Consider the following 24178-nt stretch of genomic DNA (forward strand, 5'->3'; position numbering starts at 1 on the left):
GGTGATCCTTCTATGTAATCATCCTATCCTGCCACACTGATTCCAGACCTGCTCTCTTATTTGCACATAGAGGTTATGGGGAGGAGTGGAGTGAGGGGCAAACTGTTCCTGATGGCGATGCAAATCCCACCAGTTCAGCATCACCAACAGCACCTCCACTAGCTAGTAGGCCTACTAGCGAGTCAGACTAAGCGGGAGACAGGGAGCTGGGGGGAGGGTGGCAGTGCATCCACAGACGAAGTGCTCGGAGCAGGTGCAATTTGCAGTTCAAGAACAAGCAAACGTATAACCCCTGGCTTGTCATGCAGAATTCAAAGTTGGGCTGTACAACATGCAAAAGAGTGTGTGGAATGTACAGCTATTTTGTTTCTGTAAGCTGTTTAACAAACTATAACGGAATTGGAGTTGATTCCAAAGCAATACATAAAATACCATAAATACACAACTTGAAGCATCCACATATTTAGCCATGGAGCACGTTCTGATTGGCCTGTGAGGGGTCAAGCCTCGACACACCCACAACTGGTTTATTCATCAAAACCTAGTCCTTTCGTACCCCCCAGTGTAACAGTTGTTAAAATACTTTGTGAATTTCACCAGGTTCATACAGTTGAAGTCGGAAGTTTATATGCACTTTAGCCAAATACATATAAACTCAGTTTTTCAAAATTCCTGACATTTAATCCTAGTAAAAAATTCCCTGTCTTAGGTCAGTTAGGATCACCACTTTTATTTTAAGAATGTGAAATGTCAGAATAATAGTAGAGAGAAAGATTTATTTAAGCTTTCATCACATTCCCAGTGGGTCAGAAGTTTACATACACTCAATTAGTATTTGGTAGCATTACCTTTAAATTGTTCAACTTGGGTCAAACGTTTCGGGTAGCCTTCCACAAGCTTCCCACAATAAGTTGGGTGACAGAGCTGGTGTAACTGAGTCAGGTTTGTAGGCCTCCTTGCTCGCACACGCTTTTTCAGTTCTGCCCACTCATTTTCTATAGGATTGAGGTCAGGGCTTTGTGATGGCCACTCCAATACCTTGACTTTGATGTCCTTAAGCCATTTTGCTTGGGGTCATTGTCCATTTGGAAGACCCATTTGCGACCAAGCTTTAACTTCCTGACTGATGTCTTGAGATGTTGCTTCAATATATCCACATAATTTTCCTTCCTCATGATGTAATCTATTTTGTGAAGTGCACCAGTCCCCACAGCATGATGCTGCCACCCCCGTGTTTTTTGTACCTGTTTCCTCCAGCATCTTCACAAGGTCCTTTGCTGTTGTTCTGGGATTGATTTGCACTTTTCGCACCAAAGTACGTTCATCTCTAGGAGACAGAACGCGTCTCCTTCCTGAGCGGTATGACGGCTGCGTGGTCCCATGGTGTTTATACTTGCGTTCTATTGTTTGTATAGATGAACGTGGTACCTTCAAGCGTTTGGAAATTGCTCCCAAGGATGAACCAGACTTGTGGAGGTCTACAATTTTTTTTCTGAGGTCTTGGCTGATTTATTTTGATTTTACCATGATGTCAAGCAAAGAGGCACTGAGTTTGAAGGTGGGCCTTGAAATACATCCACAGGTACACCTCCAATTGACTCAAATTATGTCAATTAGCCTATCAGAAGCTTCTAAAGCCATGACATCATTTTCTGGAATTTCCAAGCTGTTTAAAGGCACTGTCAATTTAGTGTATGTAAACTTCTGACCCACTGGAATTGTGATACAGTGAATTATAAGGGAAATAATCTGTCTGTAAACAATTGTTGGAAATATTACTTGTGTCATGCACAAAGTAGATGTCCTAACCGACCTGCCAAAACTATAGTTTGTTAACAAGAAATTTGTGGAGTGGTTGAAAAACTAGTTTTAATGACTCCAACCTAAGTGTATGTAAACTTCAAACTTAAACTGTATATTAATATAGCATGTTGATTTGTTATTACGCGTGCCTGCACCCTGGGGAATAGGGGAGTGTGTACTTACGTTTTGCCCTGTGTGCTCGGGCTCAAATAATTTTGATCTACTAGAGGAGGTAGGCACGCTTTTTCTGTCGTCTTCAGAAAAGTTAGATTCCTTTATCCTCTTAAATGTATAATGTTTTTATTCAATTCAGTCTGGTATGAGAACGGTAGGCCCTATCTGCAAAAGCAGGGTGTCTGCGGAAAGCTTCTTGGCTATTGATCGGTACCTTCACATTTTTTGTATGATTTACTACCATATATGGGCATACACGTTTATAAGGGCAGACTGAGCCGATGACCACATTTCAAGATGGCTGCTACCTAAACTCAGCAAAAAAAGAAATGTCCCTTTTTCAGGACCCTGTCTTTCAAAGATAATTAGTAAAAATCTAAACCCTTTACAATGAAGATCTGTGAAGTTATTTGAACACTGTTTCCCATGCTTGTTCAATTAACCATAAACAATTAATGAACATGCACCTGTGGAACAGTCGTTAAGACACTAACAGCTTACAGACAGTAGGCAATTAAGGTCACAGTTATGAAAACTTAGGACACTAAAGAGTCCTTTCTACTGACTCTGAAAAACACCAAAAGAAAGATTCCCAGGGTCTCTGCTCATCTGCGTGAACGTGCCTTAGGCATGCTGCAAGGAGGCATGAGGACTGCAGATGTGGTCAGGGAAATAAATTGCAATGTCCGTACTGTGAGACGCCTAAGACAGCACTATAGGGAGACAGGATGGACAGCTCATCGTCCTCACAGTGGCAGACCACGTGTAAACACTTGCACAGGATCGGTACATCCGAACATCACACCTGTGGGACAGGTACAGGATGGCAACAACAACTGCCCGAGTTACTCCAGGAACGCACAATCCCTCCGTCAGTGCTGACTGTCCGTAATAGGCTGAGAGAGGCTGGACTGAGGGCTTGTAGGCCTGTTGTAAGGCAGGTCCTTACCAGACATCACCGGCAACAACGTCGCCTATGGGCACAAACCCACCGTCGCTGGACCAGACAGGACTGGCAAAAAGTGCTCTTCACTGACGAGTCGTGGTTTTGTCTCACCAGGGGTGATGGTCAGATTTGCGTTTATCGTCGAAGGAATGAGCGTTACACCGAGGCCTGTACTCTGGAGTGGGATCGATTTGGAGGTGGAGGGTCCGTCATGGTCTGGGGCGGTGTGTCACAGCATCATCGGACTGAGCTTGTTGTTATTGCAGGCAATCGCAACGCTGTGCGTTACAGGGAATACATCCTCCTCCCTCATGTGGTACCCTTCCTGCAGGCTCATGCTGACATGACCCTCCAGCATGACAATGTCACCAGCCATATTGCTCGTTCTGTGCGTGATTTCCAGCAAGACAGGAATGTCAGGGTTCTGCCATGGCCAGCGAAGAGCCCGGATCTCAATCCCATTGAGCACGTCTGGGACCTGTTGGATCGGAGGGTGATGGCTAGGGCCATTCCCCCCAGAAATGTCCGGGAACTTGCAGGTGCCTTGGTGATAGAGTGGGGTAACATTTCACAGCAAAAACGGGCAAATCTGGTGCAGTCCATGAGGAGGAGATGCACTGCAGTACTTAATGCAGTTGGTGGCCACACCAGATACTGGCTGTTACTTTTGATTTTGACCCCCCCTTTGTACACATTATTCCATTTCTGTTAGTCACATGTCTGTGGAACTTGTTCAGTTTATGTCTCAGTTGTTGAATCTTGTTATGTTCATACAAATATTTACACATGTTAAGTTTGCTGAAAATAAACACAGTTGACAGTGAGAGGACGTTTCTTTTTTTGCTGAGTTTACATTCTGGTTAACGTTGTGAAGCATAAACTAAATAAACACGGAATACGTCGATACACACCGAAAACCGGGACTCCACAGATCATGAGGATATCTTATTTGTCTGCCTGTGACCTATCGTTATTGCTCACCAGCCCCAGAGTCAAAATGTTTATTTTACACAACGTTTTCACCCAACAGCAAACATCTTACAAGGTAATGTTAAGCTCCGATTTGGTCTGTGTTTGAGCTATAGCTACATGGGGGGTATCACATTAAGCACAAACTCATGACACAGTGTTTTGTTCATGAATTTTGTTGTATATTTAGAGTTTACTCATAAGGGGATGGTATTGTCAAGATGCAGTTGTTATTGTACTTTTTAGAAAGATATTAACATTCTGAATTCAACATGTAGTTACTAGCTAGCTAAGGTATTGTATGTGTGAACGATGGCTAGCTCCTCCACTGATCCCAGTCCTTTGTATTGTGCGTCTGTTGTAGAGAGGCAACGATTGCCAGAACATATTTGCACTCTATAAATGTTTTGTCTTTTCTTTTGGATTCAGGCATGTGGTTTTATCTATGTAAAATGTATGATGTGTGTTAATACATTATAAGGAGAGGCTGTACTCACATTTGTATTCTAAAATAATGTTGATGCACTAGGCGAGAGAGAGGCGACGATTGGCAGAACATATTTATGCTCTACAAATGTGTTGTCTTTTCTTTTGGATGCTGGAGAGAGAACTCTGATACGTTAAAACAACCTGATCTCCGAAGTCCACGTCTTTAGTCTCAATCAATCACACACAACACAGAGGTGCAGTACAGCAGCATCGGTTACACCAGCACTGCGCTGATCATTATTGGTTATGAAAATAGCACAAAAATTTCGGACACACCCCCGAACCTATAGCGCTACCATCAGAGCTTAGATTTACCATTGCGTTAGGTTTGTTAATCGATTACAAATTACGGTCTAAATAAAAAATACTAAACCCTCCCCTGACTGAAATTTATAAAGCATGACCCTCATTTTCCTCTGGGTAACAATTGTGTACATTTCGACCTAAATATATTTTGTCAATGTCATGATTCCTCTCATCCCCAAATGTGTAGCAGTCTTTTTATTTATTTATTTTAAACTTTTGGGGGGATGGCCGCTAGGGGGTGACAACATCGTCTATGGGCAAGCGCAGAGTTTTTTCTTTCAGATCCCTCCTATGTACTTCACCCATTTTCCGTCACCCTTTTAGCCGATGGTGTTACAGACCTTTTTTTCTTGGTGGGACAAGTGACTTCAGCTTTCGGACAAGTAAAAAATCTGTCCAGCATGTCCGAGGGACAAAAGTTAATGTCAAGCCCTCTCACTGGGCACAGATGTCAATTCAACGTCTATTCCACGTAGGTTCAATGTAATTTCATTGAAATTACATGGAAATAACGTTGATTCAACCAGTGTGTGCCCAGTGGGCTGCCTCTGTTTTACTGTCCACTGTATTGATGTTGAAATAAATATTTACTGGTCAGATGATCAGTGTATTCATGATTTGATCAAACTCCTATAGACCTTCTGTAGTGACATAGTGGGAACAACTGGAGCGGGGTTTAAACCAGCAACCAGAACCTGACCTGTTATCGAAGTCGAGACCTCTTAGCAAAGTCTGCAGTAGACAAAGCTCACAGGGAGGTACATTACAATGAAGGGGAGTTTTATACACGTCCAAATTACCCATCCAAAACCTACAGTACTGTAAAGGGACTCGGTAGGCCTATAATTGCGCTTTATACTCTGCACTCCTCAATGAATGTATCTGTAATGCAGGAACCATTTCTGTAAATTCATTGCAAGGAAGGCCACACATTAGTGAAGCAAAGCTCATAAGTGTCCTGTGTCCCCTTACATACTTTCTCTCTTTCACACGCCCTACCCCCTATCCCGTATCTCTGTGGCGGAAGTGGGGGATCGCGTGTCTATTTCCTACCCTGGCCTGTTTCTCCACCTGTTCCCGCCACTCATGGCTCCGGGGGTCACTTCACGAGCACAAGGACAGAACAGATAACTTTTTGTACGTTCCAGAGTCTGTCCGGTGCCAAGCAGCCATGAACCTCCGTCTATTGGGACCTGGAGCCCTGGTTCTGTTCGCGGTCCTTGTAACCGGTAAGTCCTTTGAAGTGTTAACAAGTTTGTTTTTTCTTGTGAGCATATTGGCTAGACTTTTTTGTTCAATTAGGGCTATTTATTCCCAAAATAACGTTGATACTCCAACATGTTGTATTGAAAGTAGCCTATATTTTCAGTAGCCGATGCCTAATTGTAGCCTAAAAGTGAGTTATGACCAGTATTAGGCCAATGATTTACTACACACACTCGTTCAATGTCCAAGACTTCTTATAACCTTTTACTGCAGTGGGCTAAATCAGGGTCACACAGAGTGTTTCTTGGTAGTCTTAAACAAATCTACTTTGAAACAAAAGTATACACCTCACACACATGGTTATGGGCTTTAAAAAAAGACACCTGTACCATGTCAGATATAGAGTTAAAATGTATTACATTTTGAGTTTGCATCTCAATATTACCCTTTATATACTGTACATCACAGAAGACGGAAATATAACAAAACTTTTACATAGAAACACTGGATTTTCATTGTTTATTTTATTTATCTATGTTTATTAATTATGAAAAATATGAATAACATTCGACCCATGAGGCCACCAGGTCATTTGACTGCAGGAAAGGGCTACTCCATTGGATTGAGGCTACTATGTGGGCTATTTAATACAAGTAGTCTATTATTATTCAATCCTATGAATATTGCTGTTCGTAGCCTATAATGAATGTATCTGTGCATTGACTCGTCCGTGTGTGTGTGTGTGTGTGTGTGTGTTTGTGTGTGTATCAGAGTGCTTGGCCAGGAATGAGGAAGAGCGGTTGATTCAACACCTGTTTAAGGAGAAGGCTTACAACAAGGACCTCCGGCCTGTAGAAAAACAGGGCGACGCTGTCGTTGTCTACATCGCCCTCACACTCTCTAACCTCATCTCTCTGGTATGACCACTCTGTGTGTGTGTCAATGTGTTTCTGACTGGTATGCGTTTGTGTGGTGTTTCTGGGCCCTCTGCCCCCCTGTGTGTGTGTGTGTTATTAATAGCCCAGTCTGATCCTCATGGATGTATGTCACAGAGAGGGCCATGATCCAGTCAGCCTGAACTACCTGGAGAATGTAGAAAAACAGACACTGCCTGGTCTCTAGTAACTCTCTCTCGCTCTCTCCGTAGAAAGAGGTAACTGAGACTCTGCTGACCAATGTGTGGATGGAACATGTGAGTATATTCTTCTGCTTTACTTCAACCAGTTGATCTTCAAATCAAATCAAATTTTATTGGTCACATGCGCCGAATACAACAGGTGCAGACATCACAGTGAAATGCTTACTTACAGCCCTTAACCAACAGTGCATTTATTTTTAACAAAAAAAGTAAAAATAAAACAACAACAAAAAAAGTGTTGAGAAAAAAAAGAGCAGAAGTAAAATAAAATAACAGTAGGGAGGCTATATATACAGGGGGGTACCGGTGCAGAGTCAATGTGCGGGGGCACCGGCTAGTTGAGGTAGTTGAGGTCTTATCACTGTGTATCTCTATAAATATAATACATCTATAACAGTTTCCTATTCACAGACACGCTCACATTATTCACTGTGTGTGTCCAGGGCTGGTATGACACCAGGCTGTCTTGGAACACCACTGAGTTTGATGACATCGATGTCCTGCGTCTCCCGCCCAGCATGGTGTGGCTGCCGGAGATCGTCTTAGAGAACAAGTAACACACACTCATCTTCTCTGTGTCTGTTCTGCTTTCTCTCTCCCCTGTCTTACAATCCCCAGTTCCAGACGGTTTACTACTCTAATATATTGATGTGTGTGTGTGTCAGTAACGATGCCCAGTTCCAGGTGGCGTACTACTGTAACGTGTTGATCAATCCTGATGGCTATGTGTACTGGCTGCCTCCAGCCATCTTCAGATCCTCCTGTGCCATCAACGTCAACTACTTCCCCTTCGACTGGCAGAACTGCAGCCTCAAGTTCACGTAAGACAGGGTCTGACCCCCCCCCCCCCCCCCCCACACACACACACCCAAACGCACACACACATACACACAAAAGCACACACAAACGCAGGCATGCACACACACACATGTAAAACTCTGTTTCCCGTGATGCAGCTCCCTGACCTACAATGCTAAGGAGATCACCATGCTGCTGAAAGAGGAGCCGGAAGATGACAAGTCCTACAAGGTGGAGTGGATTATCATAGACCCTGCAGGGTTCACAGGTACACACACACTGCTGGATCATCCATAAGCCAGCCCATAGAAATGCCAGTATATAAACCTCTCTTTCACTACTCACTCCCTCTCATCCCTCCCTCCCCCTATAGAGAATGGAGAGTGGGAGATCATCCATAAACCGGCCCGTAGGAACACCTATAAGAATATCCCCATGGAGAGCAACAAGCACCAGGACATCACCTTCTATCTCATCATCAAACGCAAACCTCTGTTCTATATCGTCAACATCATCATTCCCTGTGTCCTCATCTCCTTCATGGCTACACTGGTCTACTACTTACCAGCTGACAGTAAGTATACCCCTGGCCTTTATCATGAACCCTGACCTTACTACCTAACCACCACACTACGTCCACAGTGATTACCGTGTGTGTGTCTAGGTGGGGAGAAGATGACTCTGTCCATCTCGGTGCTGCTGGCTCAGTCTGTGTTCCTGCTGCTGATCTCACAGAGACTGCCGGAGACCTCCATGGCTATACCACTTATTGTCAAGTAGGACACACACCTTTTCACACCCTTTTTGTATGTGTTTGTGTTTCATAGACATACTGTTTGTGTGGTTGTGTTGCAGACTGTCAGGTACCAGTTGTTTGATTTTGATTTATTAGGATCCCCATGTTCATCATGGTGTGTTTATGTGTATTTGTTTGTGTCTGTGTCAATGTGTGTGTGTGCATGCGTGTGTGTTTGTGTGTAGGTATCTGATGTTCATCATGGTTCTGGTTACGGTGGTGGTGTTGCACTGTGTGGTGGTCCTCAACCTGCACTTCAGGAGCCCCAGTACACATATCATGACAGAGTGGACTAGAAAGGTACACACAGACTACACATCTGGAACTTCTCTGGACATTCTGAGTGCAAGGATGCTGCTGATGGTCATTAGTAACCTACCAAACTTGCTAACTGTCTGGTACTCAGCACTCTATTGTCCCTCTAATCACTCTGACATCAATGCAAATGTTTTCGAAAATCTAATCAAACACTTCATGAGAGCCCATGAGCTCATGTTGCGCAACATTTCAATAGGCTATGCAATTGCGCGAGAAAACAGAGTGATGGCCTGTGCTGAAAAGAGGAGGATCAGCTTTCTATAGGCTAGGCCTACTATATTTATTTTTCAACTTTCCTAATATTAAGCACATTGCTTATATTTACAACAGGAGTATAGCCTACCTGGCTGGCATGAAAATAAACCATGGGGAAAAGCGTCCTCCATTTGCTATTTAAGTGCATAGATGACGTATTTTTTCCAGCTGCCCCTGTTTCGATACAGGTGCATGATAATGGTCCATTCTAAATCAAAACAAATTTCACACATATTAGTTAGTGTATGTAAAGACATGATTAAATCAAGAAAAGTCTGAAGTGTGACAATATTAGCCTATCACTTGTGAATTATACATTATCACTTGTGAATGATGCCCAGCATAAGAAACAATGCCTTTTTTTAACAACTTTTTCTAATCATAGTCGCACACCTATATGTTTTAATAAGATTTGTATCACAACTAAAGTGGCCAAATAACTTATTAAAATTAAGCACATTCATCCGCTTTACAAGGGGTGTAGAGCCTAACTGGCATACATAAGCAGCACATGCGTTTCAAGTTTGGGGAGGATAATTTTCACCATATAAATGCACCTTTATAATAAAAGCGTAATTGCATTTGCGGTCACTTTTGATAATGGTGTTTTCAGCTAAAGTAACATTCACGATTATAGCCTACCAGCATGTGCGCATTGCTGAGCTTATAATGTGAAGAAATAGCCTAATAGTTTATCAACATTTTAAGCTAAACGTTCTGATCTGTTACGCAACAGATCAGAACGTTTAGCTTAAAATGTTGATAAACTATTAGGCTATTTCTTCACATTATAAGCGCAGCAATGCGCACAGTCACATTGCGTAAAAAACGTTTTTTGATGCTAGTGGTTTTATTAATTTGGGATCTATCACATCCCACAACTGTCCCAGACTATGTTTGGAATTCTATTTCTCACACAGAATAGAATAGGTCGACTTTTGTACTATGGGGGATAGTAGATTGACATAGGCTAGTGCTTTTGCTGTTCGTTAGGCCTACTCATCTTGTTGGCTGACGAAAAGTAAATGTGGACAGTTCTTCCAATATCTTCAATATGCACCAAGGAATTGGATAAGGACGCGCGCAGTTGCGTTCCCGATGTGTCTGTCTTCACTTGTAGCCTGTGAGAAAGACCTGATCACGTGATGGAGCGCGCAGCACTCAAGGAGAAGGGCACACTGGCCACTGACCGCAAAAGGCATGGAATTTTTTTTGTGTGCATTACGGCCACATAAAGGGGATGCTGCCGTGAAATTCGAGGCATTATCAAGTGCTTGTCAAATTGTGAATGAGTGACTGATGTAGTGTGTACAGCCTGTGCAAAAAAACTAAGCTGATCTCATGCCTTTCAAGCAAGTTTTTCAAATTATCATTAGAGTTGCATCATGCAGCCATACGATGTATTAAAAATCAAAACATGTAGCCCAATGTTTGTAGAACAGCTAAAGTTACATTAATATCTCTAAATTATGCATATACAGTTGAAGTCGGAAGTTTACATACACTTAGGTTGGAGTCAATAAAACTAGTTTTTCAACCACTCCACAAATGTCTTGTTAAGAAACTATAGTTTTGGCAAGTCGGTTAGGACATCTACTTTGTGCATGACACAAGTAATTTTTCCAACAATTGTTTACAGACAGAATATTTCACTTATAATTCACTGTATCACAATTCCAGTGGGTCAGAAGTTTACATACACTAAGTTGACTGTGCCTTTAAACAGCTTGGAAAATTCCATAAAATGATGTCATTGCTTTAGAAGCTTCTGATAGGCTAATTGACATAATTTGAGTCAATTGGAGGTGTACCTGTGGATGTATTTCAAGGCATACCTTCAAACTCAGTGCCTCTTTGCTTGACATCATGGGAAAATCAAAAGAAATCAGCCAAGACCTCAGAAAAAAAATTGTAGACCTCCACAAGTCTGGTTCATCCTTGGAAGCAATTTATAGAACTGTTTGGCCATAATGACCATTGCTATGTTTGGAGGAAAAAGGGGGTTGCTTGCAAGCCGAAGAACACCATCCCGACCATGAAGCACGGGGGTGGCAGCGTCATGCTGTGGGGGTGCATTGCTGCAGGGACTGGTGCACTTCACAAAATAGATGGCATCATGAGGAAGGAAAATATGTGGATATATTGAAGCAACATCTCAAGACATCAGTCAGGAAGTTAAAGCTTGGTCGCAAATGGGTCTTCCAAATGGACAATGACCCCAAGCATACTTCCAAAGTTGTGGCAAAATGGCTTAAGGACAACAAAGTCAAGGTATTGGAGTGGCCATCACAAAGCCCTGACCTCAATCCTATAGAAAATGTGTGGGCAGAACTGAAAAAGCGTGTGCGAGCAAGGAGGCCTACAAACCTGACTCAGTTACACTAGCTCTGTCAGGAGGAATGAGCCAAAATTCACCCAACTTATTGTGTGAAGCTTGTGGGAGGCTACCCGAAACGTTTGACCCAAGTTAAACAATTTAAAGGCAATGCTACCAAATACTAATTGAGTGTATGTAAACTTCTGACCCACTGGGAATGTGATGAAAGAAGTAAAAGCTTAAATAAATAATTCTCTCTACTATTATTCTGACATTTCACATTCTTAAAATAAAGTGGTGATCCTAACTGACCTAAGACAGGGAATTTTTACTAGGATTAAATGTCAGGAATTTTGAAAAACTGAGTTTAAATGTATTTGGCTAAGGTGTATGTAAACTTCCGACTTCAACTGTAGGAATACCTATTTCTTTGTTAACCGCTCAGCACAGAATAGCCGCATGTGCACACTCCCTCAAATCGTTTGGAGAAAATATCCTTTCTATTTATTCAGCTTTGTTCAATTGTATTCTTCTTATTATAAAATAATGCCACGGAATTCTAAGCAAATCTTGTCTGCTAAATGAACTAGTGTAGCCCACAGCCATTTGGCATACCCAGATCAGGACCTAACATAAGGACAACTGAGAGTATGCTATTCTGTTCTTCTGAAATAGACTACATTTTCTTCATATCATGCTTCTTTAGACCTGTCTAAATAAATAATGGATTTATTAGACTAAAATGTAGATGTTCCAAAGGTCAGCATCAGTGGCTTGTAGGCTATGTATGGAAGCCAGGAGATGCAAAATGTGTTTATGTTAATTCATGGTCAATTACCCTGAGACTGACAGTTATTTGCTTGACAATCACCGGCGGACTAAATTTCGTGACCGCCACAGCCCTACCTGCAACTGCAATTTAAACTCAAATGTGATTTGGTTTTGTGTATGTGTCTGTGTCCTCTCATCCACTAGTTCTTCCTGGAGAGGTTGCCCCGCCTGCTGCGAATGTCCCGCCCTGCAGAGTCAGAGTCTAGCTGGGAGGGGGTGTTGCCAAGGCGATCTAGCTCCATTGGTTACATCGCTAAGGCGGAGGAGTACTACAGCGTGAAGTCACGCAGCGAGCTGATGTTTGAGAAACAGTCTGAGAGACATGGGCTGGCCACACGGACTACACCTGCTGCAGGTACACAGAGTAGACACACACATATAGGCACAGAGAACAGACACATGGACATGCACAATCTGTAGCGTGAATGTTATGTACGGGAAGGTACAGTTGAAGTCGGAAGTTTACATACACCTTAGCCAAATACATTTAAGCTCAGTTTTTCACAATTCCTGACACATAATCCTAGTAGAAATTCCCTGTCTTACTTTATTTTAATAATGTGAAATGTCAGAATAATAATATAATATAATATGCCATTTAGCAGACGCTTTTATCCAAAGCGACTTACAGTCATGCGTGCATACATTTTTGTGTATGGGTGGTCCCGGGGATCGAACCCACTACCTTGGCGTTACAAGCGCCGTGCTCTACCAGCTGAGCTACAGAGGACCACCTTCAAACTCAGTGCCTCTTTGCTTGACATCATGGGAAAATCAAAAGAAATCAGCCAAGACCTCAGAAAAAAAATTGTAGACCTCCACAAGTCTAGTAGAGAGAATTATTTATTTCAGCTTTTATTTCTTTCATCACATTCCCAGTGGGTCAGAAGTTTACATACACTCAATTAGTATTTGGTAGCATTGCCTTTAAATTGTTTAACTTGGGTCAAACGTTTCGGGTAGTCTTCCACAAGCTTCCCACAATAAGTTGGGTGAATTTTGGCTCATTCCTCCTGACAGAGCTAGTGTAACTGAGTCAGGTTTGTAGGCCTCCTTGCTTGCACATGCTTTTTCAGTTCTGCCCACACATTTTCTATAGGATTGAGGTCAGGGCTTTGTGATGGCCACTCCAATACCTTGACTTTGTTGTCCTTAAGCCATTTTGCCACAACTTTGGAAGTATGCTTGGGGTCATTGTCCATTTGGAAGACCCATTTGCGACCAAGCTTTAACTTCCTGACTCATGTCTTGAGATGTTGCTTCAATATATCCACATAATTTTCCTTCCTCATGATGCCATCTATTTTGTGAAGTTGACCAGTCCCTCCTGCAGCAAAGCACCCCCACAGCATGATGCTGCCACCCCCGTGCTTCACGGTTGGGATGATGTTCTTCGGCTTGCAAGAACCCCCTTTTTCCTCCAAACATAACAATGGTCATTATGGCCAAACAGTTATATTTTTGTTTCATCAGACCAGAGGACATTTCTCCAAAAAGTACGATCTTTGTCCCCATGTGCAGTTGCAAACCGTAGTCTGGCTTTTTTATGGCGGTTTTGGAGCAGTGGCTTCTTCCTTGCTGAGCAGCCTTTCAGGTTATGTCGATATAGGACTCGTTTTACTGTTGATATAGATACTTTTGTACCTGTTTCCTCCAGCATCTTCACAAGGTCCTTTGCTGTTGTTCTGGGATTGATTTGTACTTTTCGCACCAAAGTACGTTCATCTCTAGGAGACAGAACGCGTCTCCTTCCTGAGCAGTATGACGGCTGCGTGGTCCCATGGTGTTTATACTTGCGTACTATTGTTTGTACAGATGAACGTGGTACCTTCAGGCATTTGGAAATTGCTTCCAAGGATGAACCAGACTTGTGGAGGTCTACAATTTTTTTTCTGAGGTCTTGGCTGATTTCTTTTGATTTTCCCATGATGTCAAGCAAAGAGGCACTGAGTTTGAAGGTAGGCCTTGAAATACATCCACAGGTACACCTCCAAATGACTCAAATGATGTCAATTAGCCTATCAGAAGCTTCTAAAGCCATGCCATCATTTTTCTGTCATTTTCCAAGCTGTTTAAAGGCACAGTCAACTTAGTGTATGTAAACTTCTGACCCACTGGAATTGTGATACAGTGAATTATAAGTGAAATAATCTGTCTGTAAACAATTGTTGGAAAAACGACTTGCATCATTCACAAAGTAGATGTCCTAACCGACTTGCCAAAAATATAGTTTGTTAACAAGAAATTTGTGGAGTGGTTGAAAAATGAGTTTTAATGACTTCAACCTAAGTGTATGTAAACTTCTGACTTCAACTGTATATGATTCCTTACTTTGTGTGCGTGTAGCGGTGAAGCCCCAGTCAGATGGAGAGGTGACAGAGCAGCTGTACTCTGAGATGAAGCCTGGTGTGGATGGAGCCAACTACATCGTCAAACACATGCATGACAAGAATGACTACAATGAGGTGAGAGAGGAGGGGGGAGATGGAGAAAAAGAGGGGGTGGGGGGAGGGGGAGAAAGGAGGGAGGGAGGCACAGAACACAAGATAGAATACAATACGTTATTCATGTTAAACTCCCCAGTGGGACTTGGGTCTGGAACAAAGACTTCAGTCACTTGTGTGTTAGTGTGTCATTATGGCTCAACAAAGGTGATCATGACATACATGAATGCACTGCTTGTTGACCCCCCCCCTCTTCTCGCCTCCTCCCTGCTCCCTCCTGTAGGAGAAGGATAACTGGAGTGGAATAGCTCGTACGGTGGACCGTCTGTGTCTGTTCCTGGTCACCCCAGTCATGACAGCAGGCACCATCATCATCTTCCTCATGGGTATCTACAACCACCCTCCGCCCCTGCCCTTCGAGGGAGACCCCTACACCTACCTGGAGGAGAACAAACGCTACATCTGATACACACCAACGCTTACACACACTCACACACATGTGAAGCGCGGTTCCGCTGTTTGTTCATCTGCACCCACCCACAATTGCTAATAACCCATCCGTAATCGCCCGACTATATGTGATAAAGTGAACATCTGAGGCCTGCACCCGACCCCTAACCCTCTAATATAGAACATGCGCTGTAGGCCTACAGTCAGATGGCGGAACAATTTTTTTGACAGGCCTTTCCTTAGATAGGCCTATGTTTCTGCTTATCATTTCTGACATTTTGGTAGGTTATTTGTTAGTCAACTTGTTTACCATTAGATAGGCCTACATGCAGCTTCTCTACTGTCATTACTAGTTGCCCTAGAATACTAAATTAACCCTTTACCAGAATGATGTCATAAATCCATAGAATGAATGCCTCAGTCTAGTTGACATCGGTAATGTTTGTTTTCTCTTTCATCTCTGCTTCTCTCGCAGCAAAGACATGTAGGGCCTGGGGAGAAACAAAAAAACTAACTGTTTGACAGGTTTTTAGGAAATTAAAAGCTGTTAAATAGACCCAACATGTTTTTGATGAGATTTCAGTTCGGCTTGGATGCATATTTTATGTGATTGAAATGCTATCAGCTTTTATGAGGCTGATAAAGATCGCACCGCCACCTTCACAGACATTCCCTAACAGTGCATTCATTCTCTCAAGATGCTGAAAAAAATACAGTGCATTCGGAAAGTATTCAGACCCCTTGACTTTTTCCACATTTTGTTACATTACAGCCTTATTCTAAAATGGATTCAATAGTTTTTTCCCCTCATCAATCTACACACAATACCCCATAATGACAAAGCAAAATAGGTTTTTAGAAATGTTTGCAAAAAAACCAAACAGAAATATTACATTTACATAAGTATTCTGACCCTTTACTCAGTACTTTGTTGAAGCACCTTTGGCAGCGATTACAGCCTCGATTCTTCTTGGGTATGATGGTACAAGCTTGGCACACCTGTATTTGGGGAGTTTCTCCCATTCTTCTCTGCAGATCCTCTCAAGCTCTGTCCGGTGGGATGGGGAGCGTCGCTGCACAGCTATTTTCAGGTCTCTCCAGAGATGTTCCGGGCTCTGGCTGGGCCACTCAAGGACATTCAGAGACTTGTCCCACTCCTGCGTTGTCTTGGCTGTGTACTTAGGGTTGTTGACCTGTTAGAAGTTGAACCTTCGCCCCAGTCTGAGGTCCTGAGCTCTCTGGAGCAGGTTTTCATCAAGGATCTCTCTGTACTTTGCTCAGTTCATATTTACCTCTATCCTGACTAGTCTCTCAGTCCCTGCCGCTGAACAACATCCCCACAGCATGATGCTGCCACCACCATGCTTCACTATAGGGATGATGCCAGGTTTCCTCCAGATGTGACGCTTAGCATTCAGACCAAAGAGTTCAATCTTGGTTTCATCAGACCAGAGAATCTTGTTTCTCACGGTCAGAGTCCTTTAGGTGCCTTTTGGCAAACTCCAAGCGTGCTGTCATGTGCCTTTTACTGAGGAGTGGCTTCCATCTGGCCACTCTATTATAAAGGCCTGATTGGTGGAGTGCTGCAGAGATGGTTGTCCTTCTGGAAGGTTCTCCCATCTCTACTGAGGAACTCTGCAGCTCTGTCAGAGTGACCATCAGGTTCTTGGTCACCTACCTGACCAAGGCCCTTCTCCCCCAATTTCTCAGTTTGGCCGGGCGGCCAGCTCTAGGAAGAGTCTTGGTGGTTCCAAACTTCTTCCATTTAAGAATGATGGAGGCCACTATGTTCTTGGGGACCTTCAATGTTTCCGAAGTTCTTTGGAAACATATTTGTTACCCTTACCAAGATCTGTGCCTCGGCACAATCCTGTCTTGGAGCTCAACGGACAATTCCTTCGACCTCATGGCTTGGTTTTTGCTCTGACATGCACTGTCAACTGTGGGACCTTATATAGACAAGTGTGTGTCTTTCCAAATCATGTCCAATCAATTGAATTTACCATAGGTGGACTCCAATCAAGTTGTAGAAACATCTCAAGGATGATCAATGGGAACAGGATGCACCTGAGCTCAATTTCGAGGCTCATAGCAAAGGATCTGAATATTATGTAAATAAGGTATTTATATTTCTTATTTTATTTTACATTTCCTAAAATCTCTAAAAACCTCTTTTCACTTAGTCAATATGGGTTATTGTGTGTAGATTGATGAGAACATTTTAGAATGAAGTCTGTAACGTAACAAAATGTGGAGAAAGTCAAGGGGTCTGAATACTTTCCGAATGCACTGTACATCCTATTTCTCTACTCCTGTTCCCGAGTCAAAATGTTGTGTATAATTTTACTGCATGAAATTCTTAATTCTGCAGGACTTAATATTATATAAGGCTATGTGGGAGGTTATAGACCTACAGTCAGAGTCCAGATTTCAGTTAGGCTAATATTCCATTTAACCCATCTGAACAGTACAGTTGCCTTCACATGCCATTTGGAAATATCTGTCTTGTGACTGTCGAATTTGTATAGAGGCTCACACTGCTGTCATCCTCTTTTACCACTTTACTAACATTTTCCCAAACGTTAGACTACTGTTCTGGCCCTCCCTTCTATTTATTTTCAACTCTCTATTTCGCAGCTTTTCTCTTATTGAATTAAACTCCGACATTGTCCTTTTTGCCTCAGTGGATCGACGTTAACTTTTTATGCCCAAGTTCCCAAAAGAAGTTCGCAATTGGCGTGTAGGCCTATTTGGCGCTCTATAGTTAGGCCCTAAAGTTTAGGCTACACACTAACAGCAGATACAAGTTATTAAATAAAAACCTATATGTAGCCTATAGATATGAATGTTAATGCATTGTTTTCTCATTATTCAACCCACCAGCCACCAACCCGCGCTTCATCCATACAATATTTCCTGACCCTAATCCCGCCGCTCCGTGTATATAACTGCAGGTTGAGTCAACCACGCATCACTAACATACGCACGCGCACACACTCACAGACACATAAATGCCATGCTACAGCCAATAAAAACATTTGTTGTCTTTCCTATAAGGCTCAGTCACTCTGGGTTGACGGCCTGGGTTCTACAGTTGAAGTCGGAAGTTTACATACACTTCGTTTTGGCAAGTAGGTTCGGACAGCTACTTTGTGCATGACACAAGTAATTTTTCCAACAATTGTTTACAGACAGATTATTTCACTTATAATTCACTGTATCACAATTCCAGTGGGTCAAAAGTTTACATACACTAAGTTGCCTGTGCCTTTTAAACAGCTTGGAATATTCCAGGAAATGATGTCATGGCTTTAGAAGCTTCTGATAGGCTAATTGACATCATTTGAGTCAATTGGAGGTGTACCTGTGGATGTATTTCAAGGCCTACCTTCAAACTCAGTGCCTCTTTGCTTGACATCATGGGGAAAAAAATAAAAAATCAGCCAAGACTTCAGAAAAATAAATGGTAGACCTCCACAAGTCTGGTTCATCCTTGGAAGCAATTTCCAAATGCCTGAAGGTACCACGTTCATCTGTACAAACAATAGTACGCAAGTATAAACACCATGGGACCACGCAGCCGTCATACCACTCTGGAAGGAGATGCGTCTCCTAGAGATGAACGTACTTTGGTGCGTAAAGTGCAAATCAATCCCAGAACAACAACAGCAAAGGACCTTGTGAAGATGCTGGAGGAAACAGGAACAAAAGTATCTATATCCACAGTAAACCAAGTCCTATATCGACATAACCTGAAAGGCCGCTCAGCAAGGAAGAAGCCACTGCTCCAAAACCACCATAAAAAAGCCAGACTACGGTTTGCAACTGCACATGCAGACAAATATCTTACTTTTTGGAGAAATGTCCTCTTGTCTGATTAAACAAATATAGAACTGTTTGGCCATAATGACCATTGTTATATTTGGAGGAAAAAGGGGGACGCTTGCAAGCCGAAGAACACCATCCCAACCATGAAGCATGGGGTTGGCAGCATCATGCTGTGGGGGTGCTTTGCTGCAGGAGGGACTGGTGCACTTCACAAAATAGATGGCATCATGAGGAAGGAAAATAATGTGGATATATTGAAGCAACATCTCAAGACATCAGTCAGGAAGTTAAAGCTTGGTCGCAAATGGGTCTTCCAAATGGACAATGACCCCAAGCATACTTCCAAAGTTGTGGCAAAATGGCTTAAGGACAACAAAGTCAAGGTATTGGAGTGGCCATCACAAAGCCCTGACCTCAATCCTATAGAAAATGTGTTGGCAGAACTGAAAAGGCGTGTGCGAGCAAGGAGGCCTACAAACCTGACTCAGTTACACCAGCTCTGTCAGGAGGAATGGGCCAAAATTCACCCAACTTATTGTGGGAAGCTTGTGGGAGGCTAGCCGAAACGTTTGACCCAAGTTAAACAATTTAAAGGCAATGCAACCAAATACTAATTGAGTGTATGTAAACTTCTGACCCACTACGAATGTGATGAATGAAATAAAAGCTGAAATAAATCATTCTCTCTACTATTATTCTGACATTTCACATTCTTAAAATAAAGTGGTGATCCTAACTGACGTAAAACAGGGAATTTTTACTAGGATTAAATGTCAGGAATTGTGAAAAACTGAGTTTAAATGTATTTGGCCAAGGTGTATGTAAACTTCAGACTTCAACTGTATGTGTGGTCTTTAGCCGCCTAGCTATACTTATTTTACTTAGAATTTTCCCTGGGTAGTGTCTGAGCAATTTGGATTTACTTGACTGTTTCTGACTGATATACGTGTGTGTTTTTAATAAATATTTACAACTGACACACTGTTGTGTGTTTAGAAAAAGCGATTTGCCTATTATATCTGTATTCAGTGTGGTATTTATCATGCGAAGGAGAGGTTGTAAGGCCACTAGGTGGCGATGTTAAGCTGTCTTTTACTAGAGCTGTTTCAGGGTAGGGACCAGGAAATCAGGAGAACACTGCATTCACCTTGCCCTGTGGACTCTACCAGTCCTAGAACATGCCATTCAGACTCTATAATGCACCAACAACCTTTCAGAGACTGGTGCAGTGGTTGGTACCTTGGAGACCAGGCAAATGACTACTCACTAATCCAAATGAGGTGGAAAATGAGCGGTTGGGGTTGAGGAGGCAGTGTAAAAGACAATCCTCTTTGTTTGCCTCCTGAACCCCAACCTCCCATTTTGATTTACATATTTAATACAATTGGGCCACTCATCTCTGCCTTGGCAAAATGTCAGTGTTCTCCTCAAACCACGTTGCATTTTGGAGCGTAGGCTATAGGGTCTTATTCTGGTGACATGATCATCAATGCTTGGCTGCTTTTTGACAAATAAAAATAATCTCCCTCTTTTTTGTCCATAACAATCTCATCATGTAGGCTATATGTGTGCTCTAGCCAACAGTGCGCAGATACCTGTTGCTCTGTTGGCAAGAGCACACATGCCAATACCAGAGTGGGCACACTCGCTATATAACACCCATTGTTTTTGTGAGAAAACCATCAGTAGAGGAAAAAAATGTGATAGAAACCCATTTAACATTTTAACCCATTTAACCACAAAAGGTATTTTAATGTGCACTACGTCATCACGCACAGCCTTTTATCTGCAACAAGTCAATTTGATGGAAACACATCTCTGGTGGGAAAAAGCACATATTGTTTTTATATTCTGATTTTTGAATATTCGTATGAAAATCTGTCGCCAATTGGATGGAAACCTAGCTTGTGTTTTCTTGTCTCAGCCTTAGGCCTATATATCACGGTGGCAAGGCATATGAACTAACATTATAGAGCAAACAACGCAACTATCACAACACAGGATGTAATATGCCTTTTTTGGGGGAAGCCTGGCTTCCCTTGGCATTCATGAATACACACCACTGCTGCAAAGACATGTATTACAGCATATTGGTTAAATAAGGACATTCTTACTATGGAAGAGTGGGCTTGTAGAGTGAAATAAATGTATTTAATGGAAAAGATCACCGATAAAATAAAACTGCAGACTCATTAGTCCCGAAGCAACCTAAACATATTATACATTTGATGACTTATTGTTAATTCATTTTTTCTAATTATTTTATTTCCTTTTGTTGCTTAATTGTATAGTTATCTGGTTTGTTGTATACTTGTTTGTATCGCAGAAGACCATAACCTTAATAATAATAACCATATTTACTTCACAAACACTAATTATACTAGTTGACTGCACATAGCACAGACACATAGTACTGACATTCACTCCACAGTGGTTGGGAAAGGGTATGGGGGCTGGACACGCAAAGACCCAGATCCTGCTGCTGTTAGAGATCACACATACTGACTCAAGGTACTTTGGGGAATGGGTAGGGGAGCTGGACAATCATAATGATGATGCTTATAATGATGTTTCCACTACCTCTATGATTAATTACTGTACTATAAACCTATGCTTGAAAAATAATACAAATAAGTAAAATAAATATGTATTTTAATTACCTTTGTTTGTATTGATCTATACAATATATTAAACGCTTGTGTTTACTTTCTAGATGTATTTATTATCTGTGGATGTTTACAGGATGTTTTTACAGGATGTTATTATATTGGGGTGAAAATACGTAGTCTGCTAAATGACTAAAATGGAAATGTGATGTGTATAATATACCCTAGATGACTGATAGGAGGCGCTGTTTTGAATACTTTTTTTTTACTCCTCCACCATTGAAAAGCTATAGAGAAATATTATATTACAGACACATTAATGCATACTTTTAAATTATAGTATGTGAAATGAACATAAAAAATATATATGTATTAAAACATTTTCCAAAAGTTGAATTTTTTGAGAGTACTAATGTTACTGTCCCCACTACAACAAATACAGAGTTAAATATCATGTAATTTTGTCCTTGAAACAATTAATTGACGACTGCACCAGCCTACAGAGCCCACAGGGCAAGGTGAATGCAGTCTTCTCCTGATTTCTTGGGTACACAGCAACCTGCTAGTAACCACTAGCCACTGGTGATGTCTAGAGTCTAATCTACTACCGTTTGTCCTGCTTGAGACTGGTCAGTGATTCCTGAATTCTGGGAGGGGGCTTGCATCCTTATGGGCCATGTGCACTGAATTTGGCGTTGGAGTAGGATGAAGGTTCTGCTAGACAATAATCTGAGGTCAGTTTTGTATCTCCTTCATGGTTTAGATTAGACTTTTGGGAAGGAAAGCAGTGCTGACCCTAGATCTGTGTCTAAAGGGAACTCCTACCCAAAGATGTCTCTGGTCAAAGACAACTGAACATTACCCTCTAGTGGCCTCATCTTTCTCATCATGACACACAAAACAGGATTTGCTGATAGTATCTGTATTCAACAGTGTGTCAGTTGTAAATATTTATTAAAAGCACAAACGTATATATGTACAGTAGAAGTCGGATATTTACATACACTTAGGTTGGAGTCATTAAAACGTGTTTTTCAACCACTCCACAAATTTCTTGTTAACAAACTATAGTTTTGGCAAGTCGGTTAGGACATCTACTTTGTGCATGACACAAGTAATATTTCCAACAATTGTTTACAGACAGATTATTTCACTTATAATTCACTGTATCACAATTCCAGTGGGTCAGAAGTTTACATACACTAAGTTGACTGTGCCTTTAAACAGCTTGGGAAATTCCAGAAAATGATGTCATGGCTTTAGAAGCTTCTGATAAGCTAATTGACATCATTTGAGTCAATTGGAGGTGTACCTGTGGATGTATTTCAAGCCCTACCTTCAAACTCAGTGCCTCTTTGCTTGACATCATGGGAAAATCAAAAGAAATCAGCCACGTTTCATCTTCAATGCCCTTGCTGATGGAAGGAGGTTTTCACTCAAAATCTCATGATACATGGCCCCATTCATTCTTTCCTTTACACGGATCAGTCGTCCTGGTCCCTTTGCAGAAAAAGAGCCCCAAAGCATGATGTTTCCACCCCCATGCTTCACAGTAGGTATGGTGTTCTTTGGATGCAACTCTGCATTCTTTGTCCTCCAAACACGACGAGTTGGGTTTTTACCCAAAAGTTCTATTTTGGTTTCATCTGACCATATGACATTCTCCCAATCCTCTTCTGGATCATCCAAATGCACTCTAGCAAACTTCAGACGGGCCTGGACATGTACTGGCTTAAGCAGGGGGACACGTCTGGCACTGCAGGATTTGAGTCCCTGGCGGCGTAGTGTGTTACTGATGGTAGGCTTTGTTACTTTGGTCCCAGCTCTCTGCAGGTCATTCACTAGGTCCCCCCGTGTGGTTCTGGGATTTTTGCTCACCGTTCTTGTGATCATTTTGACCCCACGGGGTGAGATCTTGCGTGGAGCCCCAGATCGAGGGAGATTATCAGTGGTCTTGTATGTCTTCCATTTCCTAATAATTGCTCCCACAGTTGATTTCTTCAAACCAAGCTGCTTACCTATTGCAGATTCAGTCTTCCCAGCCTGGTGCAGGTCTACAATTTTGTTTCTGGTGTCCTTTGACAGCTCTTTGGTCTTAGCCATAGTGGAGTTTGGAGTGTGACTGTTTGAGGTTGTGGACAGGTGTCTTTTATACTGATAACAAGTTCAAACAGGTGCCATTAATACAGGTAACGAGTGGAGGACAGAGGAGCCTCTTAAAGAAGAAGTAAAGGTCTGTGAGAGCCAGAAATCTTGCTTGTTTGTAGGTGACCAAATACTTATTTTCCACCATAATTTGCAAATAAATTCATTAAAAATCCTATAATGTGATTTTCTGGATTTTTTCTCCGAAATTTGTCTGTCATAGTTGACTTGTACCTATGATGAAAATTACAGGCCTCTCTCATCTTTTTAAGTGGGAGAACTTGCACAATTGGTGGCTGACTCAATTCTTCCCCCCCCCCCCCCCCACTGTATACTATGGTTTGGGACAAAGGAGGGGA

The 24178-nt window shown here is 42.0% G+C and overlaps 1 protein-coding gene across 1 annotated transcript; it reads left to right on the forward strand.

Annotated features, from left to right (window-relative positions):
• Positions 1-5858: 5858 nt before the first annotated feature.
• On the forward strand, positions 5859-15256 carry chrnd (cholinergic receptor, nicotinic, delta (muscle); the record flags this gene model as incomplete). The annotated part of the gene is made up of 12 exons (XM_084152192.1): positions 5859-5916; positions 6665-6810; positions 7041-7085; positions 7475-7584; positions 7697-7852; positions 7988-8097; positions 8203-8403; positions 8494-8605; positions 8811-8925; positions 12491-12701; positions 14693-14811; positions 15074-15256. The coding sequence occupies 12 exons, from the start codon at positions 5859-5861 to the stop codon at positions 15254-15256; spliced, it is 1566 nt and encodes a 521-aa protein (XP_084008318.1).
• Positions 15257-24178: the final 8922 nt, after the last annotated feature.

This window comes from Coregonus lavaretus, assembly GCF_964263955.1.
Source record: "Coregonus lavaretus genome assembly, chromosome: 34".
Classification (NCBI taxonomy): Eukaryota; Metazoa; Chordata; class Actinopteri; order Salmoniformes; family Salmonidae; genus Coregonus; species Coregonus lavaretus.